The following is a 25,802-nucleotide window of genomic DNA, read 5'->3' as shown; positions in this document are numbered from 1 at the left end:
GGAGGATTAGGACAGAGGGGTCTTACTCCTAGACCCAGAGGAAGGACAGGAGGATGAGGACAGAGGGGTCTTACTCCTAGACCCAGAGGAAGGACAGGAGGATGAGGACAGAGGGCTCTTACTCCTAGACCCAGAGGAAGGACAGGAGGATGAGGACAGAGGGGTCTTACTCCTAGACCCAGAGGAAGGACAGGAGGATTAGGACAGAGGGGTCTTACTCCTAGACCCAGAGGAAGGACAGGAGGATGAGGACAGAGGGGTCTTACTCCTAGACCCAGAGGAAGGACAGGAGGATGAGGGCAGAGGGGTCTTACTCCTAGACCCAGAGGAAGGACAGGAGGATGAGGGCAGAGGGGTCTTACTCCTAGACCCAGAGGAAGGACAGGAGGATGAGGACAGAGGGGTCTTACTCCTAGACCCAGAGGAAGGACTGGAGGATGTGGGCAGAGGGGTCTTACTCCTAGACCCAGAGGAAGGACAGGAGGATGAGGACAGAGGGGTCTTACTCCTAGACCCAGAGGAAGGACAGGAGGATGAGGACAGAGGGGTCTTACTCCTAGACCCAGAGGAAGGACAGGAGGATGAGGACAGAGGGGTCTTACTGGGAATGGGACAGTCTGTACCTACCACACATGCACTCGTGACTCAGGATCTACATTCTACATGGTTACTTGGTGCTGTGGTTGTAGCTGTGGCTGTAGAGGCCTCCTCCTCTGATGACTGTAGGGGAAGACAGGGGGGTGTTGGCCTGGCCGGATGGGCTTAGCTGGAAGACAGAACATAGTCATCAATACAAACACACACTGCCACCCCCACACACTCCACCAACCCACCCTCTCCTCCCTCCCTTCCTTCCTTCCTCCCTCCCTTTCTCCATCCTTACCGATCTGAGCGGAGTTTCCTCTCCTGGCCATGTTCTTAGTCATCAATACAAACCCACCCTCTCCTCCCTCCCTTCCTTCCTTCCTCCCTCCCTTTCTCCATCCTTACCGATCTGAGCGGAGTTTCCCCTCCTGGCCATGTTCTTGGCCCTGACAACCTCCTTGATGCGGTCCACCTCTAGCTGGTAGCGTTTCCTGTCCCTCATAGCGTTCTCCTTGGCCTCCTTCAGGGCATTCTCCAGGGCCTTGACCCGCTCGGCAGTGGCCCGCAGACGCTTCTCCAGCTTGGGAAGCTCGCAGCGCAGGTCCGCATTGTCACGCACCAACTGGAAGGGAGAGGGGGAGACAGGGAGGGAGGGAGGGAGAGGGGAGAGACAGGGAGGGAGGGAGGGAGGGAGGGAGGGAGGGAGGGAGAGACAGGGAGGGAGGGAGGGAGGGAGGGAGGGAGGGAGGGAGGGAGGGAGGGGAGAGAGGGAGGGAGGGAGGGAGGGAGGGAGGGGGAGAGACAGGGAGGGAGGGAGGGAGGGAGGGAGGGAGAGAGGGAGGGAGGGAGGGAGGGAGGGAGGGAGGGAGGGAGGGAGGGAGGGAGGGAGAGGGGGGAGACAGGGAGGGAGAGGGGGGAGACAGGGATGGAGGGAGACAGGGAGGGAGGGAGACAGGGAGGGAGGGAGGGAAAGGGGGGTCACAGGGAGGGAGGGAGAGGGGGGAGACAGGGAGGGAGGGAGGGAGGGAAGGGGGGACACAGGGAGGGAGGGAGGGAGGGAAAGGGGGGACACAGGGAGGGAGGAGGGAGGAGGGAGGAGAGGAGGGAGGGAGGGAAAGGGGGGAGACAGGGAGGGAGGGAAACAGAGATATGAGGGTCAGCTTACAAAGCTTGCAGCTCAGGTCCGCGTTATCATGCACCAACTGGATGGACACTGCCAGAAGGGACAGGAATGTTAATAAATCAATCAAATGTATTTATCATTTTGAACAAATCAAACAATCAGACGATACATTTTCTCCACCTGCAAAGGTGTCCCAGTAAGGTGCCTGCTTAATAATGTCCCAGCACAGTACCTGCTTAATAATGTCCCAGTACAGTACCTGCTTAAAAATGTCCCAGTAAAGTACATGCTTAATAATGTCCCAGTACAGTACCTGCTTAATAATGTCCCAGTGCAGTACCTGCTTAATAATGTCCTAGTACACTACCTGCTTAATAATGTCCCAGTGCAGTACCTGCTTAATAATGTCCCAGTACAGTACCTGCTTAATAATGTCCCAGTAAAGTACATGCTTAATAATGTCCCAGTACAGTACCTGCTTAATAATGTCCCAGTGCAGTACCTGCTTAATAATGTCCCAGTGCAGTACCTGCTTAATAATGTCCCAGTACACTACCTGCTTAATAATGTCCCAGTGCAGTACCTGCTTAATAATGTCCCAGTACAGTACCTGCTTAATAATGTCACAGTGCAGTACCTGCTTAATAATGTCCCAGTACAGTACCTGCTTAATAATGTCCCAGTGCAGTACCTGCTTAATAATGTCCCAGTACAGTACCTGCTTAATAATGTCCCAGTAAAGTACATGCTTAATAATGTCCCAGTACAGTACCTGCTTAATAATGTCCCAGTGCAGTACCTGCTTAATAATGTCCCAGTGCAGTACCTGCTTAATAATGTCCTAGTACACTACCTGCTTAATAATGTCCCAGTGCAGTACCTGCTTAATAATGTCCCAGTACAGTACCTGCTTAATAATGTCACAGTGCAGTACCTGCTTAATAATGTCCCAGTACAGTACCTGCTTAATAATGTCACAGTGCAGTACCTGCTTAATAATGTCACAGTACAGTACCTGCTTAATAATGTCCCAGTGCAGTACCTGCTTAATAATGTCCCAGTAGAGTACCTGCTTAATAATGTCCCAGTGCAGTACCTGCTTAATAATGTCCCAGTACAGTACCTGCTTAATAATGTCCCAGTACAGTACCTGCTTAATAATGTCCCAGTGCAGTACCTGCTTAATAATGTCCCAGTACAGTGCCTGCTTAATAATGTCCCAGTACAGTACCTGCTTAATAATGTCCCAGTACAGTACCTGCTTAATAATGTCACAGTACAGTACCTGCTTAATAATGTCCCAGTACAGTACCTGCTTAATAATGTCCCAGTACACTACCTGCTTAATAATGTCCCAGTACAGTACCTGCTTAATAATGTCCCAGTAAAGTACATGCTTAATAATGTCCCAGTACAGTACCTGCTTAATAATGTCCCAGTACAGTACCTGCTTAATAATGTCACAGTACAGTACCTGCTTAATAATGTCCCAGTACAGTACCTGCTTAATAATGTCCCAGTACAGTACCTGCTTAATAATGTCCCAGTACAGTACCTGCTTAATAATGTCACAGTACAGTACCTGCTTGTGGACTTTAGTGAGTTGCTCCAGGTTATTCTCCAGGAAGGAGATCTTCTGTTTCTGGGCGGCGCTGCCCACTCCATCCTCACAGTCCAGCTCTGCACTCTGGACACAACAGGAGAGAAGACAGACAGTCAATACAGACTACTGTCCACAACAGGAGAGAAGACAGACAGTCAATACAGACTACTGCCCACTCTGCACTCTGCACTCAACAGGAGAGAAGACAGACAGTCAATACAGACTACTGCCCACTCTGCACTCAACAGGAGAGAAGACAGACAGTCAATACAGACTACTGCCCACTCTGCACTCTGGACACAACAGCAGAGGAGAGAAACATCAGTCAGTATATCAACACAGAGCACAGACTATAGACTACAGAACACAGACTATAGACTACAGAACACAGACTATAGACTACAGAACACAGACTATAGACTACAGAGCACAGACTATAGACTACAGAGCACAGACTACAGAGCACAGACTATAGACTACAGAGCACAGACTACAGAGCACAGACTACAGAGCACAGACTATAGACTACAGAGCACAGAATATAGACTACAGAGCACAGACTACAGAGCACAGACTATAGACTACAGAGCACAGACTATAGACTACAGAGCACAGAATATAGACTACAGAGCACAGACTACAGAGCACAGACTATAGACTACAGAGCACAGACTACAGAGCACAGACTATAGACTACAGAGCACAGACTATAGACTACAGAGCACAGACTACAGAGCACAGACTATAGACTACAGAGCACAGACTACAGAGCACAGACTATAGACTACAGAGCACAGACTATAGACTACAGAGCACAGACTACAGAGCACAGACTATAGACTACAGAGCACAGACTATCAGAGCACAGACTATAGACTACAGAGCACAGACTATAGACTACAGAGCACAGACTACAGAGCACAGACTATAGACTACAGAGCACAGACTATAGACTACAGAGCACAGACTATAGACTACAGAGCACAGACTACAGAGCACAGACTATAGACTACAGAGCACAGACTACAGACTACAGAGCACAGACTACAGAGCACAGACTATAGACTACAGAGCACAGAATATAGACTACAGAGCACAGACTACAGAGCACAGACTATAGACTACAGAGCACAGACTATAGACTACAGAGCACAGAATATAGACTACAGAGCACAGACTACAGAGCACAGACTATAGACTACAGAGCACAGACTACAGAGCACAGACTATAGACTACAGAGCACAGACTATAGACTACAGAGCACAGACTACAGAGCACAGACTATAGACTACAGAGCACAGACTATAGACTACAGAGCACAGACTACAGACTACAGAGCACAGACTAGACTACAGAGCACAGACTATAGACTACAGAGCACAGACTACAGACTACAGAGCACAGACTACAGAGCACAGACTATAGACTAAAGAGCACAGACTACAGAGCACAGACTATAGACTACAGAGCACAGACTATAGACTACAGAGCACAGACTATAGACTACAGAGCACAGACTACAGAGCACAGACTATAGACTACAGAGCACAGACTACAGACAATAGAGCACAGACTACAGAGCACAGACTATAGACTACAGAGCACAGACTATAGACTACAGAGCACAGACTATAGACTACAGAGCACAGACTACAGAGCACAGACTATAGACTACAGAGCACAGACTATAGACTACAGAGCACAGACTACAGAGCACAGACTATAGACTACAGAGCACAGACTATAGACTACAGAGCACAGACTATAGACTACAGAGCACAGACTACAGAGCACAGACTATAGACTACAGAGCACAGACTACAGAGCACAGACTACAGAGCACAGACTATAGACTACAGAGCACAGACTATAGACTACAGAGCACAGACTACAGAGCACAGACTATAGACTACAGAGCACAGACTACAGACTACAGAGCACAGACTACAGAGCACAGACTATAGACTACAGAGCACAGACTATAGACTACAGAGCACAGACTACAGACTACAGAGCACAGACTACAGACTACAGAGCACAGACTACAGACTACAGGTCCTCACTGAACGACAACAGACTTCAGACGAGTATCTCTGACATTCTGCAGACAGGTTGGTGCATTCTGATACACAGCCTCTCTTACATGGGAGAATACCTCACCTTCTTGACACGTGTTGTGAGGTCTTGAACAAAGAGCCTGCGTAGGTTATGAAGAGTCTGCAGCTCTTTGGCCTTTAAAGACAAAACAGAGAGAAGACACACTTGTGCTCAGTGTGAAACGTTGAAATGGACATCTATGATGTATTGGTTTACCTGCAAGATTTAGGAAGTGAAGAGCTATAGTCAGTCAGCCAGCCAGCCAGCCAGCCAGCCAGCGAGCCAGCCAGCCAGCGAGCGAGTCAGTCAGTCAGTCAGTCAGTCAGTCAGTCAGTCAGTCAGTCAGTCAGTCAGTCAGTCAGTCAGTCAGTCAGTCAGTCAGTCATAGAGCCTTGACGTACCACAGTCTCCTCCAATCCCTTGAGGTCCTGTCTGGCCTGCTCCCTCTGCTCGTTGAAGATGACCAGCTTCTGGAGCTTCATGTCCTTCTCCTGTTCCTCCACCTTCAGCTTCTCATGGTCAGACATCAGCCTCCTCTGCTCCAGCATCAGGCCCTGGTTCAGACTGGGAGAAATATGGAGGAGAGGGGGAGAGGAGAGGTAGCGAAGAGGTAGGGGAGAGGTAGAGGAGAGGAGAGGTAGAGGAGAGGTAGAGGAGAGGTAGGGGAGAGGTAGAGGAGAGGTAGGGGAGAGGTAGAGGAGAGGTAGGGGAGAGGAGAGGTAGAGGAGAGGTACGGGAGAGGAGAGGTAGGGGAGAGGTAGAGGAGAGGTAGGGGAGCGGTAGGGGAGAGATAGAGGAGAGGTAGAGGAGAGGTAGGGGAGAGGTAGAGGAGAGGTAGGGGAGAGGTAGGGGAGAGGTAGATGTAGAGGAGAGGTAGGGGAGAGGTAGAGGTAGAGGAGAGGTAGGGGAGAGGTAGAGGTAGAGGAGAGGTAGAGGTAGAGGAGCGGTAGGGGAGAGGAGAGGTAGAGGAGAGGTAGGGGAGAGGTGAGGTAGAGGTAGAGGTAGGGGAGAGGTAGGGAGAGATAGAGGAGAGGTAGAGGAGAGATGTAGGGGAGAGGTAGAGGAGAGGTATGGGAGAGGAAAGGTAGGGGGGAGGTAGGGGAGAGGAGAGGTAGAGGAGAGTTAGGGGAGAGGTATGGGAGAGGAGAGGTAGGGGGAGGTAGGGGAGAGGTAGGGGAGAGGTAGGGGAGAGGAGAGGTAGAGGCGAGGTAGGGGAGAGGTAGAGGTAGAGGAGAGGTAGGGGAGAGGTAGGGGAGAGGTAGAGGTAGAGGAGAGGTAGGGGAGAGGTAGAGGTAGAGGAGAGGTAGGGGAGAGGTAGAGGTAGAGGAGAGGTATGGGAGAGGAGAGGTAGGGGAGAGGTAGAGGTAGAGGAGAGGTAGGGGAGAGGTAGAGGAGAGGTAGAGGAGAGGTAGAGGTAGAGGAGAGGTATGGGAGAGGAGAGGTAGGGGAGAGGTAGAGGTAGAGGAGAGGTAGGGGAGAGGTAGGGGAGAGGAGAGGTAGAGGAGAGGTAGAGGAGAGGTAGGGGGAGAGGTAGAGGTAGAGGAGAGGTAGGGAGAGGTAGAGGTAAAGGAGAGGTAGAGGTAGAGGAGAGGCAGGGGAGAGGTAGAGGAGAGGTAGGGGAGAGGTAGAGGTAGAGGAGAGGTAGGGGAGAGGTAGGGGAGAGGTAGAGGAGAGGTAGAGATAGAGGAGAGGTAGAGGAGAGGTAGAGGTAGAGGAGAGGTAGGGGAGAGGTAGAGGTAGAGGAGAGGTAGGGGGAGAGGTAGAGGTAGGGGAGAGGTAGAGGTAGAGGAGAGGTAGAGGAGAGGTAGGGGAGAGGTAGAGGTAGGGGAGAGGTAGAGGTAGGGGAGAGGTAGGGGAGAGGTAGAGGTAGGGGAGAGGTAGAGGTAGAGGAGAGGTAGAGGTAGAGGAGAGGTAGGGGAGAGGTAGAGGTAGGGGAGAGGTAGAGGTAGGGGGAGAGGTAGAGGTAGAGGAGAGGTAGGGGAGAGGTAGAGGTAGGGGAGAGGTAGAGGTAGGGGAGAGGTAGAGGTAGGGGAGAGGTAGAGGTAGAGGAGAGGTAGGGGAGAGGTAGAGGTAGGGGAGAGGTAGAGGTAGGGGAGAGGTAGAGGTAGAGGAGAGGTAGGGGAGAGGTAGAGGTAGGGGAGAGGTAGAGGTAGGGGAGAGGTAGAGGTAGAGGAGAGGTAGGGGGAGAGGTAGAGGTAGGGGAGAGGTAGAGGTAGGGGAGAGGTAGAGGTAGAGGAGAGGTAGGGGAGAGGTAGAGGTAGGGGAGAGGTAGAGGTAGGGGAGAGGTAGAGGTAGAGGAGAGGTAGAGGTAGAGGAGAGGTAGGGGAGAGGTAGAGGTAGAGGAGAGGTAGGGGAGAGGTAGAGGTAGAGGAGAGGTAGGGGAGAGGTAGAGGTAGAGGAGAGGTAGGGGAGAGGTAGAAGTAGAGGAGAGGTAGAGGAGAGGTAGAGGTAGAGGAGAGGTAGAGGAGAGGTAGAGGTAGAGGAGAGGTAGGGGAGAGGTAGAGGTAGAGGAGAGGTAGGGGAGAGGTAGAGGTAGAGGAGAGGTAGGGGAGAGGTAGAGGTAGAGGAGAGGTAGGGGAGAGGTAGAGGTAGGGGAGAGGTAGGGGAGAGGTAGAGGTAGAGGAGAGGTAGAGGTAGAGGAGAGGTAGAGGTAGAGGAGAGGTAGAGGTAGAGGAGAGGTAGAGGAGAGGTAGAGGTAGAGGAGAGGTAGAGGTAGGGGAGAGGTAGAGGTAGAGGTAGAGGAGAGGTAGAGGTAGAGGAGAGGTAGGGGAGAGGTAGAGGTAGGGGAGAGGTAGAGGTAGAGGAGAGGTAGAGGTAGAGGAGAGGTAGGGGAGAGGTAGAGGTAGAGGAGAGGTAGAGGTAGAGGAGAGGTAGAGGTAGGGGAGAGGTAGAGGTAGAGGAGAGGTAGAGGTAGAGGAGAGGTAGGGGAGAGGTAGAGGTAGAGGAGAGGTAGGGGAGAGGTAGAGGTAGGGGAGAGGTAGAGGTAGAGGAGAGGTAGGGGAGAGGTAGAGGTAGAGGAGAGGTAGGGGAGAGGTAGAGGTAGGGGAGAGGTAGCGGTAGAGGAGAGGTAGGGGGTGAAAAGGAGGAGAGAAAAGACTAAGTTATTGAGGCTTTATGGAGCTTTATAAGGCCTATTATAGATGCTTCAGATGTAATGACCTTTTATACCACCTTTCATTTAGTACTGCATTATGACAGCCTGTAAAGGATTTGTGAAGCCTTTATGAATGCCCTATGAAGCCTTTATGAATGCCCTATGAAGCCTTTATGAGTTGCAGTTAGAAAAGTGTTGTCAAACACAGAGTCGCCGGACGGTATATATAACTTCTCACTCTGTGAGTTCATCCAGCATCCTCTGTTTGTCATCGATCTCGTCCCTGAGTCGGGCCAGCTGCTTCTGGTGGGCCTCTCTGTGAGCCTCCATCTGCTGTTCTAGAGTCTTCTACAGGATGGACAGGAGGACGGATCAGAGGACACACAGAGACACACACACACACGGGTAAAACTAATCTGTTTCTCCAACAGAATAATCATCCTAAGAGTACTTCCAGATCCACCTTGTGGATGTCTTAATCCCGGGTTTAATCACCTTAATCTCCTCTTCACCCTCCAGTCTACTGATGTGCTCCTTCTCCGTGTCCACCACTGACACCTCGTGCATTTTCTCTGAGGAACAACAGCGTGAACAACAATGTGAAGCATGTTATAAAGGCAGCAGTGGTGTCGATAGAGGGGATGTGTAGAGCGAGTCCGTGCGTCTCACCCTGAGCGTGCATCTTGGCCAGCTCCTCAGTCAGAGCGTCCTGACTCTCCTCCAGCTGTCTCTTCTTCTGTTCCATGTTCTGCATGTAGTCTGTCAGGGACTTGATCTTGGCCTGGTGCTACAGCACAACACACAAACACAGGGTCAGCGCTTCAAAACCTTCCCTGTTGTCACACCTACTGAACACAGCCCTGTTTCGCCGTTTTGTAGGGCTTTAGCAAAGAGTGAAAAGATATTCAGAGACTCAACTTAAGGACAATGAAAGTGCATTTCTGCATCGGCCTTTAGAATGCTTCACAATTACAGGGAAACCTGGCCCCTCCTCTGTTACCTGGGAGATGAGCAGCTGACAGGAAGCCAGCTCCTTCTCGTTGGCGGCCATCTTGCGTGAGTTGTCACACTGGGAGCTTTCCAGCTGCTTGGAGCGGTTCACCAGAGACTTGACCTCTGACCTCATCTTACTGATGTAGAGACGGGTCATGGTGAACTCTTCCTCAATCACTCCACCGTTACCGTTCCCCTCAACCATCTAGACAGGAAACAGAAGACTGTCTATAAAGCCTGGAGGATGAACAGTATGATTAGAACAGTCCAGGAAGAAGATATACTGTTAGGAAACTAAAGAGCATCAACTCTGACTCATGTTGTGTTGTATGTTGTGGAGAGGTTTGCTAGCTACACAGGTCAACGATGTTACAACCCGTTAAGTTAACAGGACTGTTGTGAATGGGTCTGTCTGTATTTGGTTCGGTGTGTGTGTGTGTGTGTGTTTCTACTTTATGTGTGTCTATGTATATCTGCTGTGTAGGTCCCCTCACCACCTTGATGTCGCTGGTGCCCATGGTGGCTCCTATCTCACTGAGGTCTCTGAGCAGCAGGTGGAGGATCTCTGCAGCTCTCTTCTTCTGGTGTCCACTGAGCTCCTGGAGCGTGACCAGCTCCCTCTGAACTGACAACAGGACCGTCTGGGGAACACACATCAGTCACATGCCAGTTGTCCTTCACCGCATCATTAAGGACCCTCTATACGGTTCTAGTACCTCATCTATCCACAGTGGAAACTTGGGAAGACTCATTAGAACATAGGTATATGGATCACTCACACATCAGGGGGTACCTCGGCAGAACAAAATGTAATTAGGGGTGCGGTAAACCCCATAATAAGCTAAGGCTGAACTGCTCTAGGCCCCTCTATCCCATCCATCATGCCCATAGACCCACAGTCCTCTGCTGCAGCTCCTCCTGCAGCTGTTGGTTGGCCTGGCTCCTGTCCTCCACCTCCTGGCTCTTCTGGTCGTAGTTGACAGCCAGCTCCTCCAACGCCTGCAGCACCTCCTTCACCTAGAGCCATAAGACAATAATGATGAACATCTAGTCTGGCTACCCAGACTATTCACATCTCCCCCATCCCCTCTCCACACCACTGTCACTCTCTGTCGTCATCGATGCATAGTCACTTTAATTAACTCTGTACATACTACCTCAACTAACCGGTGCCCCCACACACTGACTGTGTACTGGCACCCGCCTGTATATATTGTTATTTACTGCTCCTCTTTAATTACTTGTTACTTTTATCTCTTATTCTTATCCGTATTTCTTGAAACTTTACTGTCGGTTAGGGGCTCGTAAGTAAACATTTCACTGTAAGGTCTACACCTGTTGTATTCTACGCATGTGACTAATAAAATCTGATTTGATGGACTCATTTAGAATTCTAGAATAATATGGATTCATTCAGAATGTTCTCCTTCACCTCCTCCTTGGCTGCCTCGTTCTCCGTCTGCAGACGAGACAGATCCTCATGGATCTTCTCAGAGTCCCTTCTTGTCGACGCCAGCAGCTGAGGAGAGACCCACACGGGGACACACATACACACAGGGACACACATACACACAGGGACACACACAGGGACACACATACACACAGGGACACACACAGGGACACACATACACACAGGGACACACACAGGGACACACACAGGGACACACACACACAGGGACACACACACACACACAGGGACACACACAGGGACACACACACAGGGACACACACACAGGGACACACACACAGGCACACACACAGGGACACACACACAGGGACACACATACACACAGGGACACACATACACACAGGGGCACACACAGGGACACATACACACAGGGACACACACAGGGACACACATACACACAGGGACACACATACACACAGGGGGACACACACACACAGGGACACACATACACACAGGGACACACACAGGGACACACACAGGGACACACATACACACAGGGACACACACAGGGACACACACAGGGACACACATACACACAGGGACACACACAGGGACACACACAGGGACACACACACACACAGGGGCACACACAGGGAGACACACAGGGACACACATACACACAGGGACGCACACAGGGACACACACAGGGACACACACAGGACGCACACAGGGACGCACACAGGGACACACACACAGGGACGCACACACACACGGGGACACAAACAGGGGCACACACAGGGACACACACAGGGACACACATACACACAGGGGCACACACAGGGACACACACAGGGACACACACAGGGACACACACACACGGGGACACACACACACGGGGACACAAACAGGGACACACACAGGGACACACATACACACAGGGGCACACACAGGGACACACATACACACAGGGACACACACACACAGGGACACACACAGGGACACACACAGGGACGCACACACACACGGGGACACACACGGGGACACAAACAGGGACACACACGAAAAAGGGACGACACACAGACAAATGCACACCATTTAACATGGTTGAATCCCCCTTAGATGTAGATCATCCATTTGAAAGCATCATCAAGACATTGGACTTTCAAGAAGAACAGTGTTTCCAGCCACATCATCATGACGAAGAAGCAAAATGCATCAGATGACTCAAAACATCCAATATCTTGACAACTTGACTGCTGACATGCAGAACATTTTGGGACTGTATCAACAGTGGACTAATGAAAACAATACCAAAATATAGTTTTTGAGTGACATTCCCCTTTAACATGAGAAAAGAGGGTTGTTCATGATTGGTCACCTCATCCTGGTCTAACATCTGTTCCTTCAGTTTCTCAGCCAGCTGGCTCTGCTGGTTGATCTCATCATCCTGGGGGACACAAACAAAACAAGCAGCAATTTACATTTCAGTTAGAATAGAATAGGAAGCATTGATTTGACTGTATAAAAAATCCAACCCCTTCCTGTTCCTGCCCATTCTAGCCTACCGTTTAATGTTGATGATGTCTGTTATTTAAACTGTATTTTAATGTCTGTTATTCTTTATGTACGTTGCGTTTATATGCTCCAAAATGAATTGACTCAGTTCTCTAATCTAGTCTGGTTGGATTTCCCTGGTTGACCTTGTCGTCCAGTTGTTTGTACAGATTGCTGATGTCCTCCTCGTACTTGCTCTTCTCCTCGGTGGAGACCAGGACCAGGCCGTTAGCTGGAGCCATGTTATCTATGATGGGAGTGTTGTCACACGGCTCCAGGTGCTTCTGCTCCTTAGCACTCAGCTGCTCCTCCTCAGGGACGTTCTCACCTGAGACAGGGACAGACAGCTAGTTAGATCACACTTCCCTTCTCCCTTAACTGTGCACTTATTCACTCAATGTCTACCATGGGAACACTAACTCATGTTTAACTCAGTGTGGCTCTGTTGATTTCATACAAGGGTTTCAATCACATCTCTCTCTCTCCCTCCCTCCCCATCTCTCTGTCCTCTCCCCCCTCCCTCCCTCCCTCCCCCATCTCCCTCCCTCCCTCTCCCCCCTCCTCCCTCCCATCTCCCTCCCTCCCTCCCTCTCCCCCTCCCTCTCCCCCCCCTCCCTCCCTCCCTCCCTCCCTCTCCCCCCTTCCTCCCCCTCCCTCCCTCCCTCTCCCCCCTTCCTCCCCCCTCCCTCCCTCCCCCCTCCCTCTCCCCCCACCCTCCCTCCCTCTCCCCCTCCCCCTCCCTCACCGTTCCTCCAGCGGTTGAGCTCCATCTCCAGTCTGTGGATGACGTTCTTCAGACTCTTGTTCTTGTCTTTCTCCTTGTTGTACTTGTTCTTCCACTCCTCAGCAGTCAGCTCCAGGTTCACAGACACTGTGTTCTTGATGGTCTTGGCTCTGTGTGGAGGGTGGGATAGACACTCAGATTCCTATATCTAATCACACCCTATACAGCAGTGCACTACTTTGACATGGCTAATGGGCTGTAATTCATCCACCAAAGGACATTGTGGCCTAATTTACTCATCCCTTTTTTCTCCACAGTATTATTCTTTGTCAGAACAGGAACAGATTGATAAACATTGAGTCAACACAACTGGAGGAGATGATCCAATAAGAAGCAGGGAGGCAGATAGCTCCATATTTGAACTGGTCTGAGATCTATTGCAGGAGGTTGTCCCCTGTGAAGGTGACCAGGGACTAATTAGCACTGCTGGGTACTGTAGACTGTTGAATGATGTGTAAAGTCCAACTCCTCTCAGCCTCTTCTCACAGACAGTGGTGGTCACATGGGTGCAGACAGTGCAGCAGAGCGCACCACACCACGCCGCACCGCAGCACATCACTCTGTAGCCCCTACTGTTCTACCTCTATCTAGCTCCTCTCCTCAGCCTGGCAGGGCAGCAGAAACAGAATGTTCTGGATGTCCCCCTGTGTCCTCTGGCAGGGCAGAAGAGATAGAATGTTCTGGATGTCCCCCTGTGTCCTCTGGCAGGGCAGAAGAGATAGAATGTTCTGGATGTCCCCCTGTGTCCTCTGGCAGGGCAGAAGAGATAGAATGTTCTGGATGTCCCCTGTGTCCTCTGGCAGGGCAGAAGAGACAGAATGTTCTGGATGTTCCCTGTGTCCTCTGGCAGGGCAGCAGAAACAGAATGTTCTGGATGTCCCCTGTGTCCTCTGGCAGGGCAGCAGAGACAGAATGTTCTGGAAGTCCCCTGTGTCCTCTGGCAGGGCAGAAGAGATAGAATGTTCTGGAAGTCCCCTGTGTCCTCTGGCAGGGCAGAAGAGACAGAATGTTCTGGAAGTCCCCTGTATCCTCTGGCAGGGCAGAAGAGATAGAATGTTCTGGAAGTCCCCTGTGTCCTCTGGCAGGGCAGAAGAGATAGAATGTTCTGAAAGTCCCCTGTGTCCTCTGGCAGGACAGCACAGACAGAATGTTCTGAATGTCCCCTGTGTCCTCCGGCAGGATGGTAGAGACAGAATGTTCTGGAAGTCCCCTGTGTCCTCCGGCAGGATGGTAGAGACCGAATGTTCTGGAAGTCCCCTGTGTCCTCTGGCAGGGCAGAAGAGATAGAATGTTCTGGATGTCCTCTGGCAGGGCAGAAGAGACAGAATGTTCTGGAAGTCCCCTGTGTCCTCTGGTAGGGCAGCAGAGATAGAATGTTCTGGATGTCCCCTGTGTCCTTTGGCAGAGCAGCAGAGATAGAATGTTCTGGAAGTCCATTGTGTCCTCTAACACACAGAGCAGCCTAGGCTAACTCCCACTGATGCTACTGTTGCTGTCCAGGCAGGAGGCAGGATAAAGCCCTATGGATCAGGATTTAGTGGAGTGGATGGATGTAACACTTAGCTAAAGGTCAGAGGGATGAACAATGTCTTCATCATCTGGATAAAGATTTAGAGAAGAGGCTTGTTATGCAACGACTCAGTCAGCACTGAATAGGAGGGAAGATACTGGGAATCACCAGCTCTACTCATCATCAACAGTCCCTGTCCGTCTCCTGGTGGATTAAGGACGGCCCATCTGCCATGGGAAACCTTTAACTGTTCACATAAAATAGGGGAACTGGGTATGGTGCAGTGGACTGGTGCTGATCCACTTCTGTCCCATCAGGGAAGACTTATGTTAACAGTCTGTCACTAGACCAGGTAAACTGTAGAGAGGTGCTGACCCACCTCTGTCCCAACAGGGTAGACTTATGTTAACAGTCTGACACTAGACCAGGTAAACTGTAGAGAGGTGCTGACCCACCTCTGTCCCAACAGGGGTAGACTTATGTTAACAGTCTGTCACTAGACCAGGTAAACTGTAGAGAGGTGCTGACCCACCTCTGTCCCAACAGGGTAGACTTATGTTAACAGTCTGTCACTAGACCAGGTAAACTGTAGAGAGGTGCTGACCCACCTCTGTCCCAACAGGGTAGACTTATGTTAACAGTCTGTCACTAGACCAGGTAAACTGTAGAGAGGTGCTGACCCACCTCTGTCCCAACAGGGTAGACTTATGTTAACAGTCTGTCACTAGACCAGGTAAACTGTAGAGAGGTGCTGACCCACCTCTGTCCCAACAGGGTAGACTTATGTTAACAGTCTGTCACTAGACCAGGTAAACTGTAGAGAGGTGCTGACCCACCTCTGTCCCAACAGGGTAGACTTATGTTAACAGTCTGACACTAGACCAGGTAAACTGTAGAGAGGTGCTGACCCACCTCTGTCCCAACAGGGTAGACTTATGTTAACAGTCTGTCACTAGACCAGGTAAACTGTAGAGAGGTGCTGACCCACCTCTGTCCGAACATGAGGGTAGACTTATGTTAACAGTCTGACACTAGACCAGGTAAACTGTAGAGAGGTGCTGACCCACCTCTGTCCCAACAGGGTAGACTTATGTTAACAGTCTGTCACTAGACCAGGTAAACTGTAGAGAGGTGCTGACCCACCTCTGTCCCAACAGGGTAGACTTATGTTAACAGTCTGTCACTAGACCAGGTAAACTGTAGAGAGGTGCTGACCCACCTCTGTCCGAACATGAGGGTAGACTTATGTTAACAGTCTGACACCAGACCAGGTAAACTGTAGAGAGGTGCTGACCCACCTCTGTCCGAACATGAGGGTAGACTTATGTTAACAGTCTGTCACTAGACCAGGTAAACTGTAGAGAGGTGCTGACCCACCTCTGTCCCAACAGGGTAGACTTATGTTAACAGTCTGTCACTAGACCAGGTAAACTGTAGAGAGGTGCTGACCCACCTCTGTCCGAACATGAGGGTAGACTTATGTTAACAGTCTGACACCAGACCAGGTAAACTGTAGAGAGGTGCTGACCCACCTCTGTCCGAACATGAGGGTAGACTTATGTTAACAGTCTGTCACTAGACCAGGTAAACTGTAGAGAGGTGCTGACCCACCTCTGTCCGAACATGAGGGTAGACTTATGTTAACAGTCTGTCACTAGACCAGGTAAACTGTAGAGAGGTGCTGACCCACCTCTGTCCGAACAGGGTAGACTTATGTTAACAGTCTGTCACCAGACCAGGTAAACTGTAGAGAGGTGCTGACCCACCTCTGTCCCAACAGGGTAGACTTATGTTAACAGTCTGTCACTAGACCAGGTAAACTGTAGAGAGGTGCTGACCCACCTCTGTCCCAACAGGGTAGACTTATGTTAACAGTCTGTCACTAGACCAGGTAAACTGTAGAGAGGTGCTGACCCACCTCTGTCCGAACATGAGGGTAGACTTGGTCTCACACTCGTTGTAGATAGAGGGAGATGCACAGATGATGATGGTGGTCCTACAGTTCCCCCCTAGAGAGTCCTGCAGGATACGGGTCATCTTGCTGTCTCTGTACGGGACGTGGGTTTTCTGAAAACAAACAACACATCATTTACCCATCAGGGCCTTTCAGCAGACAGCAGACAGCCTCATAGATAACCAGTCAGCCATCAGGGCCTTTCAGCAGACAGCAGACAGTCTCATAGATAACCAGTCAGCCATCAGGGCCTTTCAACAGACAGTCTCATAGATAACCAGTCAGCCATCAGGGCCTTTCAACAGACAGTCTCATAGATAACCAGTCAGCCATCAGGGCCTTTCAACAGACAGCCTCATAGATAACCAGTCAGCCATCAGGGCCTTTCAACAGACAGTCTCATAGATAACCAGTCAGCCATCAGGGCCTTTCAACAGACAGTCTCATAGATAACCAGTCAGCCATCAGGGCCTTTCAACAGACAGCCTCATAGATAACCAGTCAGCCATCAGGGCCTTTCAACAGACAGTCTCATAGATAACCAGTCAGCCATCAGGGCCTTTCAACAGACAGTCTCATAGATAACCAGTCAGCCATCAGGACCTTTCAACAGACAGTCTCATAGATAACCAGTCAGCCATCAGGGCCTTTCAACAGACAGTCTCATAGATAACCAGTCAGCCATCAGGGCCTTTCAACAGACAGCCTCATAGATAACCAGTCAGCCATCAGGGCCTTTCAACAGACAGTCTCATAGATAACCAGTCAGCCATCAGGACCTTTCAACAGACAGTCTCATAGATAACCAGTCAGCCATCAGGACCTTTCAACAGACAGTCTCATAGATAACCAGTCAGCCATCAGGGCCTTTCAACAGACAGTCTCATAGATAACCAGTCAGCCATCAGGACCTTTCAACAGACAGCCTCATAGATAACCAGTCAGCCATCAGGACCTTTCAACAGACAGCCTCATAGATAACCAGTCAGCCATCAGGACCTTTCAACAGACAGCCTCATAGATAACCAGTCAGCCATCAGGACCAGATCAGAGGAAAAACATGACCTCACCGCTGATGCATAACTTTTTTCAGCAAAAGCACATTTTGGTTTATTGTTTTTACACGATTTCAATGTCACATATGCTAAGTATTCAGTAATCCCTGCTGATGTCACTATATTAAAGAGAGAAGGGTAAGATATATAGAGAGAACTCACAGTCCCCTCAGCCAGAGCAGAGATGACATTCCCCAGAGCAGAGAGGGACTTATTGATATTTTTAGCTTCGTCCAACACGGCTCCTTCAGCACCTGTCTTACTGACCTTAAAGAGACAAACAGAGAGAGAAAAGACTCTGTCAGCAGGAGAGAGGCCACACAATGCAGCAGCATCCTCTAACTGACAGGCCTGGAGTTATAACACATTATAAAACAGTTATAACAGTCATAACACAAAGTCTGTCTTCATGAGTCAGCAGGTGGGAGAGGACATATGATGCTTCAGCATCTTACACCTGAGTGACAAGCTGGGAGTTATAACAGCTTATAACACAATCATAGCACAGTGATAATACTGTTATAACACAGGGGTGCAGTTCTAACAAGTTATGGCGGTTCATTGGTGTCTTCATCAGACAAGCCTAGAGTTATAACACAGTTATGACAAGTTATAAACAGTTCTAACACAAGTTGTGGTGGTTTGTTGGAGTCTGTCTTTACCATCATAGTGATTTACCTTCTCACTACCAGCCAGATCCACCAGGTATAACTTCCCTGACAGTTTCTTCTCTGTTTCCACATTCTCTTGTTTGATGTTGATCAGGAAGATGCTGTGACTTCTGGAACTGTGCTCATTCATGTCTATGAACAGGACAAAATACGCATATATTAAAGAAGAAGTATATATTATAAAATAAGTATATCTTATAGAAGAAGTATATCTTATAGAAGAAGTATATCTTATTGAAGAAGTATCTATTATAGAAGAAATATATATTATAGAAGAAGTATATCTTATGAAATAAGTATATCTAATTGAAGTCTATATTATAGAAAGAGTATATATTATAGAATAAGTATATCTTACAGAAGAAGTATATATTATTGAAAAAGTATATATTATAGAAGTAGTATATATTATAGTAGCAATGATACACCCTTCTAGGGAGTGTTTCCTGGCCTCTGTGCGTCTGCTTGCAACTGTTGATCTAAGAAGGGCTTCATAAATAAATGTGATTGATTGATTGATTGATTGATTGATAGAAGAGACACAACATACTTGTCACAGCCACGTGCCGGTTGGCCTTTCCCTCATCGATGACATCCATGACTTCCTCTGGACTGGACACAAAGCGTTCTGTACAACCCTGGGACAGGATCACATCACAGCTTTAACAGGTCGGTGCCTTTTCTGATTTCTCATTTTTTTATTTGAACAATTAACTAGGCAAGTCAGTTTAAGAACAAATTATTATTTAAAATGACAGCCTACCCTGGCAAACCCTCCCCTAACCCGGACGCTGTGCGTCGCCCTATGGGACTCCCGATCACGGCCGGTTGTGATACAGCCCGGGATCAAACCCGAGTCTGTAGTGACGCCTCTAGCACTGCAATGCAGTGCCTTAGACCACTGCGCCACTCGGGAGGCAGCCTTATAATAAGACATTATGTAGGCTGATACATGCTTATGACAAGTAATAAAGCATTATACACCTGCAGAATGTGTTACCTAACCATCTGTACTGCTCACCTTGACATAGGGAACTCTGTTCTTGTCCTCATGCACAGCCAGGTTGGTCTTCGACACTGGAAAAGAGGGAAACGAGTCATTAGGAAAGGAAAGGGGGGATAGCTAGTCAGTTGTACAACTGAATGCAATCATCTGAAATGTGTCTGAATCAGAGAGGTGGGGGGGCTGCCTTAATCCACATCCATGTCATCAGCACCCGCAGAGCAGTTGCTGTCGGGGGTTAACTGCCTTGTTCAAGAATAGAACGGCAGATTTTTCCACCTTGCCGCCTCAGGGATTTGAACCAGCGACCTTTCGGTTACTGGCTCAAATCTCTTAACCGCTAGGCTACCCCATTATGATCTGTCTAAAATGATCTCTGTTCATCTTCAAAAGACTTCTCTTTTTGAAGTCCATCCAATACGAGTTCTTCTTACCATCTAGTAAGTCTCGGATCTTGTCCAGGTAGATTTCAAAATACGAGACCTGCACAAGAAAACAGGAATCAATACAGGGTACATTTTGATGACCATAGAAATGGTAGGAGGTCGTCTGTGCTCCTTAAAGGTCCTTGATACCAAATAGTGTCTGTTCCAGGTATGTAGGTATCAACATGAGAATACTGGAAGGGATGGAGACAGACACACTGTTTAACCTCTGGATTTATTCCGATTTTTTTTACATTTTGATGACCAGACATCTTGTTGATATTGATACTTGTAGAATGACTTTGTCTTTTTTATTGGCACCTGAGGGGATAAATAAAGTTGAATTTAACAATTGAATACCTTGATGTGGAACTCGAGGTTCTCGTCCATGGAGTAGATGTGATCGAAGATGTCGTGAGCGATGCGTGGGATGATGCCCATCAGCTGGGGGTCGTGGAGCTTGCCCTGCGAGGAGGAACAATACATTACATCACACTCAATACTGATTATTATCACTAAATAGTCTGGGGAACATCCCTTATAGCCAGCTGTTCTATATACACTGAATATCTACAGCGGTTCTATATAATATACATCTATACCCCCAAGAAGCAGCTGTTCTATATGCTGTTCTCTATCTACTGCTGGCTTTAGCTGATCCTTGCTGTTCTCAGTGAAGAAGAAACAACTGCCACTTTAAAAAGCCATTAACTGCTCGAGGACAAATGCAACCTATAGTGTTGGTGGTCCAGTTCTGTAAATCACCCACACTACAAAACCATAATCTCATCCTAAATCAATTCAGTCTCAGAGAGTAATGAAATGACGCAATGTATGTCTGCCCCACTAACTGATCTGATGTGTTTTACTGCTCTTAGAAAGGCTGGACTGACTTCCAGTGAAATATCATGTCAGAAGGTGCTCTGCTGAACTGTCTGAGAATAATCAGTTCAGTCGTCTCGGTAACGTGTTCTCAGGGCATACTGTACCTACAACATATAGGTTGCCTTTAGATCATATATTTCACGTCTCTCTTCATTTAGGCAGGTGCCATTACTACAGAGAATCAGGCTGACCTCCATGGTGTGGGTCTTCCCCGAGGAGGTCTGTCCATAGGCAAAGATGGTTCCATTGTATCCTCCAAGGACGTCTGTGTGAATACAATACAATTCTGTTCAACTTTATTAGTCCAGAAATGTGTATTTTTGCTGTCTTGTGTTTTTTACCAACCCGCCAGACACCACACATACACAAGGAATGTGGATCAGTCATAATAACACTTATTCTACAAGGGGAAGGACTCACCAGCTGGGGTTAGCCTACCTTCAACAATCTGTTTGGGGTTAGCCTACCTTCAACAATCTGTTTGGGGTTAGCCTACCTTCAACAACCTGTTTGGGATTAGCCTATCTTCAACAATCTGTCCGGGGTTAGCCTACCTTCAACAATCTGTTTGGGGTTAGCCTACCTTCAACAATCTGTTTGGGGTTAGCCTACCTTCAACAACCTGTTTGGGGTTAGCCTACCTTCATCAACCTGTTTGGTGTTTGCCTACCTTCAACAATCTGTTTGGGATTAGCCTATCTTCAACAATCTGTCCGGGGTTAGCCTACCTTCAACAATCTGTTTGGGGTTAGCCTACCTTCAACAATCTGTTTGGGGTTAGCCTACCTTCAACAATCTGTTTGGGGTTAGCCTACCTTCAACAATCTGTTTGGGGTTAGCCTACCTTCAACAATCTGTTTGGGATTAGCCTACCTTTAACAATCTGTCTGCGGTTAGCCTACCTTTAACAATCTGTCTGCGGTTAGCCTACCTTCAACAATCTGTCTGCGGTTAGCCTACATTCAACAACCAGTTTGGGGTTAGCCTACCTTCAACAATCTGTCTGCGGTTAGCCTACCTTTAACAATCTGTCTGCGGTTAGCCTACCTTCAACAACAAGTTTGGGGTTAGCCTACCTTCATCAATCTGTTTGGGGTTAGCCTACCTTTAACAATCTGTTTGGGGTTAGCCTACCTTCAACAATCTGTCTGCGGTTAGCCTACCTTTAACAATCTGTCTGCGGTTAGCCTACCTTCAACAACAAGTTTGGGGTTAGCCTACCTTTAACAATCTGTTTGGGGTTAGCCTACCTTTAACAATCTGTTTGGGGTTAGCCTACCTTTAACAATCTGTTTGGCACAGGCATCGTAGACCTGCTCCTGGGCTGTATTGGGAGGCAGGACGCGGTCAAAGACATACGGTTTACCCTGTCCAGAACAGACAAAATGCACAGTGATTACAGGGCTCTATGGGAAAGAGGTAATGGGTAAATACCACCTCATCCTATATTCTCTCTAACAACACTATGTTAATGGTAATGAATCATCAATAGCAGAGCTTGTGAATGGTAATCAATAATCAATAGCGGAGTTTGTGAATGGTAATTAATAATCAATAGCAGAGCTTGTGAATGGTAATCAATAGCAGAGTTTGTGAATGGTAATAAATATTCAATAGCAGAGCTTGTGAATGGTAATCAATAGCAGAGTTTGTGAATGGTAATCAATGATCAATAGCAGAGCTTGTGAATGGTAATCAATAGAAGAGTTTGTGAATGGTAATAAATATTCAATAGCAGAGCTTGTGAATGGTAATCAATCATCAATAGCAGAGCTTGTGAGACAATTATAATAGAGCTACAAGCAGCAGGTTTAATCATCACGATCCAACCTGGTCTATGGGGACGGACACAACACAAGACTCCCTCATTTGACAACCAGCCTGTCAGCAGCTGAGCGGTCTGTAGACTACAGGAGAATGAGGAGATGTCTGTACCAGCTGAGCTGTCTACAGGCTACAGGAGAATGAGGAGATGTCTGTAACAGCTAGTAGGCCTACTGCTTTAAACAGAGGCTTCTGTTCTTTGGAACTAAAGTGATTGATGTGAGATCTCATAGGCCTTCATAGTACACAACTGTATTAGGCCTCAATTTCATATTATATTCGGTAAATATGTGGTATACAGTGTACTTCCTTAACACACACACTGACACAATGTTTCATTATGATGGCAGGCAACCTTATGCATAATACATGAACACTAAACGGGTGTTGAGCAACGGGAGGAGCATAATGACGAGATACTGTTCACAGACAGACAAGCTATTGTGATGAGAACTCTGTAGGCCTGTACAGAAGACATTTTAATAAAATTCTGCACTTGAGCATGCAAAATAAGACCTTTAGTTCTAATCTAGATGTTTTGTAAGAATCTATGTCGACACTTGCTTGTCGAACATCTTATTCCAAATTCATGGGCATTAATATGGAATTGGTCCCCCTTTGCTGCTGTAACAGTCTCTCCACTCTTCTGGGAAGGCTTTCCACTAGATGTTGGAACATTGCAGCGGGGATTTGCTTTTATTCAGGCACAAGAGCATTAGTGAGGTCGGGTACTGATGTTGGGTGAATAGGCCTGGCTCGCAGTCGACGTTCCAATTCATCCCAAGGGTGTTCGATGGGGTTGAGGTCAGGGCACTGTGCAGGCCAGTCAAGTTCTTCCACACCATCTCGACAAACCATTTTTGTATCGACCTTGCTTTGTGCACGGTGGCATTGTCTTGCTGAAACAGGAAAGGGCCTTCCCCAAACTGTTACCACAAAGTTGGAAGCAAAAGATAATCTAGAATGTCATTGTATGCTGTAGCATTAAGATTTCCCTTCAATGGAACCAAGGGGCCTAGTCCGATGCATGAAAAACAGCCCCAGACCATAATTCCTCCTCCACCAAACTTTACAGTTGGCACTATGCATTCGGGCAGGTAGTGTTCTCCTGGCATCCGCCAAACCCAGATTCGTCAGTCGTGCTGCCAGTTGGTGAAGCGTGATTCATCACCCCCAGAGAACGCGTTTCCACTACTCCAGAGTCCAATGGTTGCGAGCTTCACACCACTCCAGCCGACACTTGGCATTGCAGATGTTGATCTTAGGCTTGTGTGCGGCAGCTCGGCCATGGAAACCCATTTCATGAAGCTCCCAACAAACAGTTCTTGTGCTGCCGTTGCTTCCAGGGGCAGTATGGAACTCAGTAGTGTGTGGGGCAACCGAGGACAGACGCTTTAGAAGCACTACTTGCTTCAGCGGTCCCGTTCTGATAGCTTGTGTGGCCTACCACTTCACGGCTGAGCTGCTGTTGCTCACAGATGGTTCCACTTCACAATAAAAGCACTTACAATTGACCGGGGCAGCTCTATTAGGGAAGAAATTTGACCAACTGACTTGTTGGGAAGGTGGCATCCTATGACAGTGCCACGTTGATAGTCACTGAGCCCTTCAGTAAGGCCATGCTACTGCCAATGTTTGTCTATGGAGATTGCACGGCTGTGTGTTCGATTTTACACACCTGTCAGCAACAGGTGCGGCTGAAATACCTGAATCCATTCATTTGAAGGGATGTCCACATACTTTTGTATATATAGTGTATATTGATTAGGCAGGTGATGGGCACACACAGCGTAAGGCTGGAGAAGTGCATGTCTCCCTTGCCACTAGCTGATAACCTGAACTTGAAGAATCATTCAAGCCAAGCCAGGTCATCCAACTACTGTACTGTAATCCCTAGACATCAATTTAACAGGCTTGCCACTTTTAAATTAGTAACATTAAATAAATCCTATTAGATCCAATCCAATCAATACATTCAAAGGTATAGGCTGCGTGTGCTTTATGTTAGTAGAATGAGAGAAAATGCCTTATGCTGTTTATTTTCCTATTATGAGTGCTTTCATTCACCACAGGTGACAGAGTAGAACAGTATGTTAGCCACCTGTAATCTGCCATCTCAGCAGAGTGAATACCGCATAACAGCAGTGTCAAAGCACGATCTGCCTCTCTGGCAACAGCCCCGGGTCCCTGTCTCTCTCTGGCAATGGCCCAGGCCCTGTCTGAAAACAATTCCCAATACTCCATCTCAGGCCATCAGCTGCCGCTGGAGATAGCTACAGCAACACAATCAAAACATGTAGGCTACCAACAAATGCTCTGCAGAGGGTCCCAAGCATTTTTTGGGATGTTTGTGGAAGTTGCCACATATTTTTTTTTTATTACAAAAATCTATAGGCTACAAGCCAATGTGCTGCGTGTAAAGATTGTCAATACATTGGGCGCTCTATTGGAAATGCTCACTGCATTGCACATTTCCTCTGCGCGTTTTGCTGGTGTTTCAGTAGTCTAGTTGTGGCAACAATATACCTACCTACACAAGCAACGTTATATTCAGCAGATAAATTAACTATTAGATGCAGCACTTACAGTTATAACCACGGTGTCGTCTTCTTTAAATTTGGGGATGTATTTGTCTCCTCTTGTTATTTCGGATTCATTTAGTGGCCTGAATCGGCACATTACTTTCACGCCGTATTCGGCTGCAGCATCCGCCATGGTTGCGTTCTGTCCAGGCAAGCAGATATCCAGATCAACTTTGATCCGCGGATGGTTTTTATCTGTTGAATGATTGTAAGTAAACCAACGCGTCCTTCACTCAAAGTGCCTCTAATTCGCTACGCCATGGGCATTCAGTTGAGACAGAGAAATCAACTGCAGTCGTCCATTCCGATCAGAATGCAAAATATTGGTCCGGAGACAGTCTTGGATGAAAAAAAAAATGATCAAAATCCTACAAAAATATAATTTAGAAGGGGATAGGTAAAGCCTATCCTTCAGAAGAGACGAGTGCCACGGAGTTGAGAAACCCCCGCATCGTCCTGCACGTTGCTCTGCGCTCTTCTCTTCCACACTGCATCAGCATCAGTACCACTCCCCTTCCTCCTCCCCCTCCTTTCTCCTCCTCCCCTCGGGCTGGGGCCCAGCATCTCGCTGCTCTATCCTCGAAATAACAGCTAGAGGTCAGTACTTAACCCTAAAGGAAATGTATCCGTTTCAAATGTGAAATTCTATTG

The 25,802-nt window shown here is 48.3% G+C and overlaps 1 protein-coding gene across 1 annotated transcript; it reads right to left on the bottom strand.

Annotated features, from left to right (window-relative positions):
- Positions 1–459: 459 nt before the first annotated feature.
- LOC106592860 (kinesin heavy chain-like) lies at positions 460–25,637 on the bottom strand. Its single transcript, XM_045699420.1, is given in 26 exon segments — positions 460–739; positions 741–766; positions 991–1,207; positions 3,291–3,395; positions 5,473–5,544; positions 5,811–5,973; positions 8,742–8,851; positions 8,999–9,075; positions 9,173–9,290; positions 9,504–9,701; positions 9,991–10,137; positions 10,394–10,513; positions 10,929–11,015; positions 12,283–12,351; positions 12,605–12,786; positions 13,204–13,352; positions 16,671–16,819; positions 17,924–18,028; positions 18,440–18,564; positions 18,983–19,070; positions 19,454–19,509; positions 19,870–19,918; positions 20,221–20,325; positions 20,937–21,010; positions 22,025–22,112; positions 25,156–25,637. Coding segments are annotated over 26 exon segments (2,880 nt in total). The 5' UTR covers positions 25,285–25,637; the 3' UTR covers positions 460–667.
- Between the last annotated feature and the right edge of the window lie 165 nt (positions 25,638–25,802).

Source organism: Salmo salar, chromosome ssa17 (assembly GCF_905237065.1).
Source record: "Salmo salar chromosome ssa17, Ssal_v3.1, whole genome shotgun sequence".
Taxonomy (NCBI): Eukaryota; Metazoa; Chordata; class Actinopteri; order Salmoniformes; family Salmonidae; genus Salmo; species Salmo salar.
This window is presented reverse-complemented; position numbering and strand designations above follow the sequence as displayed.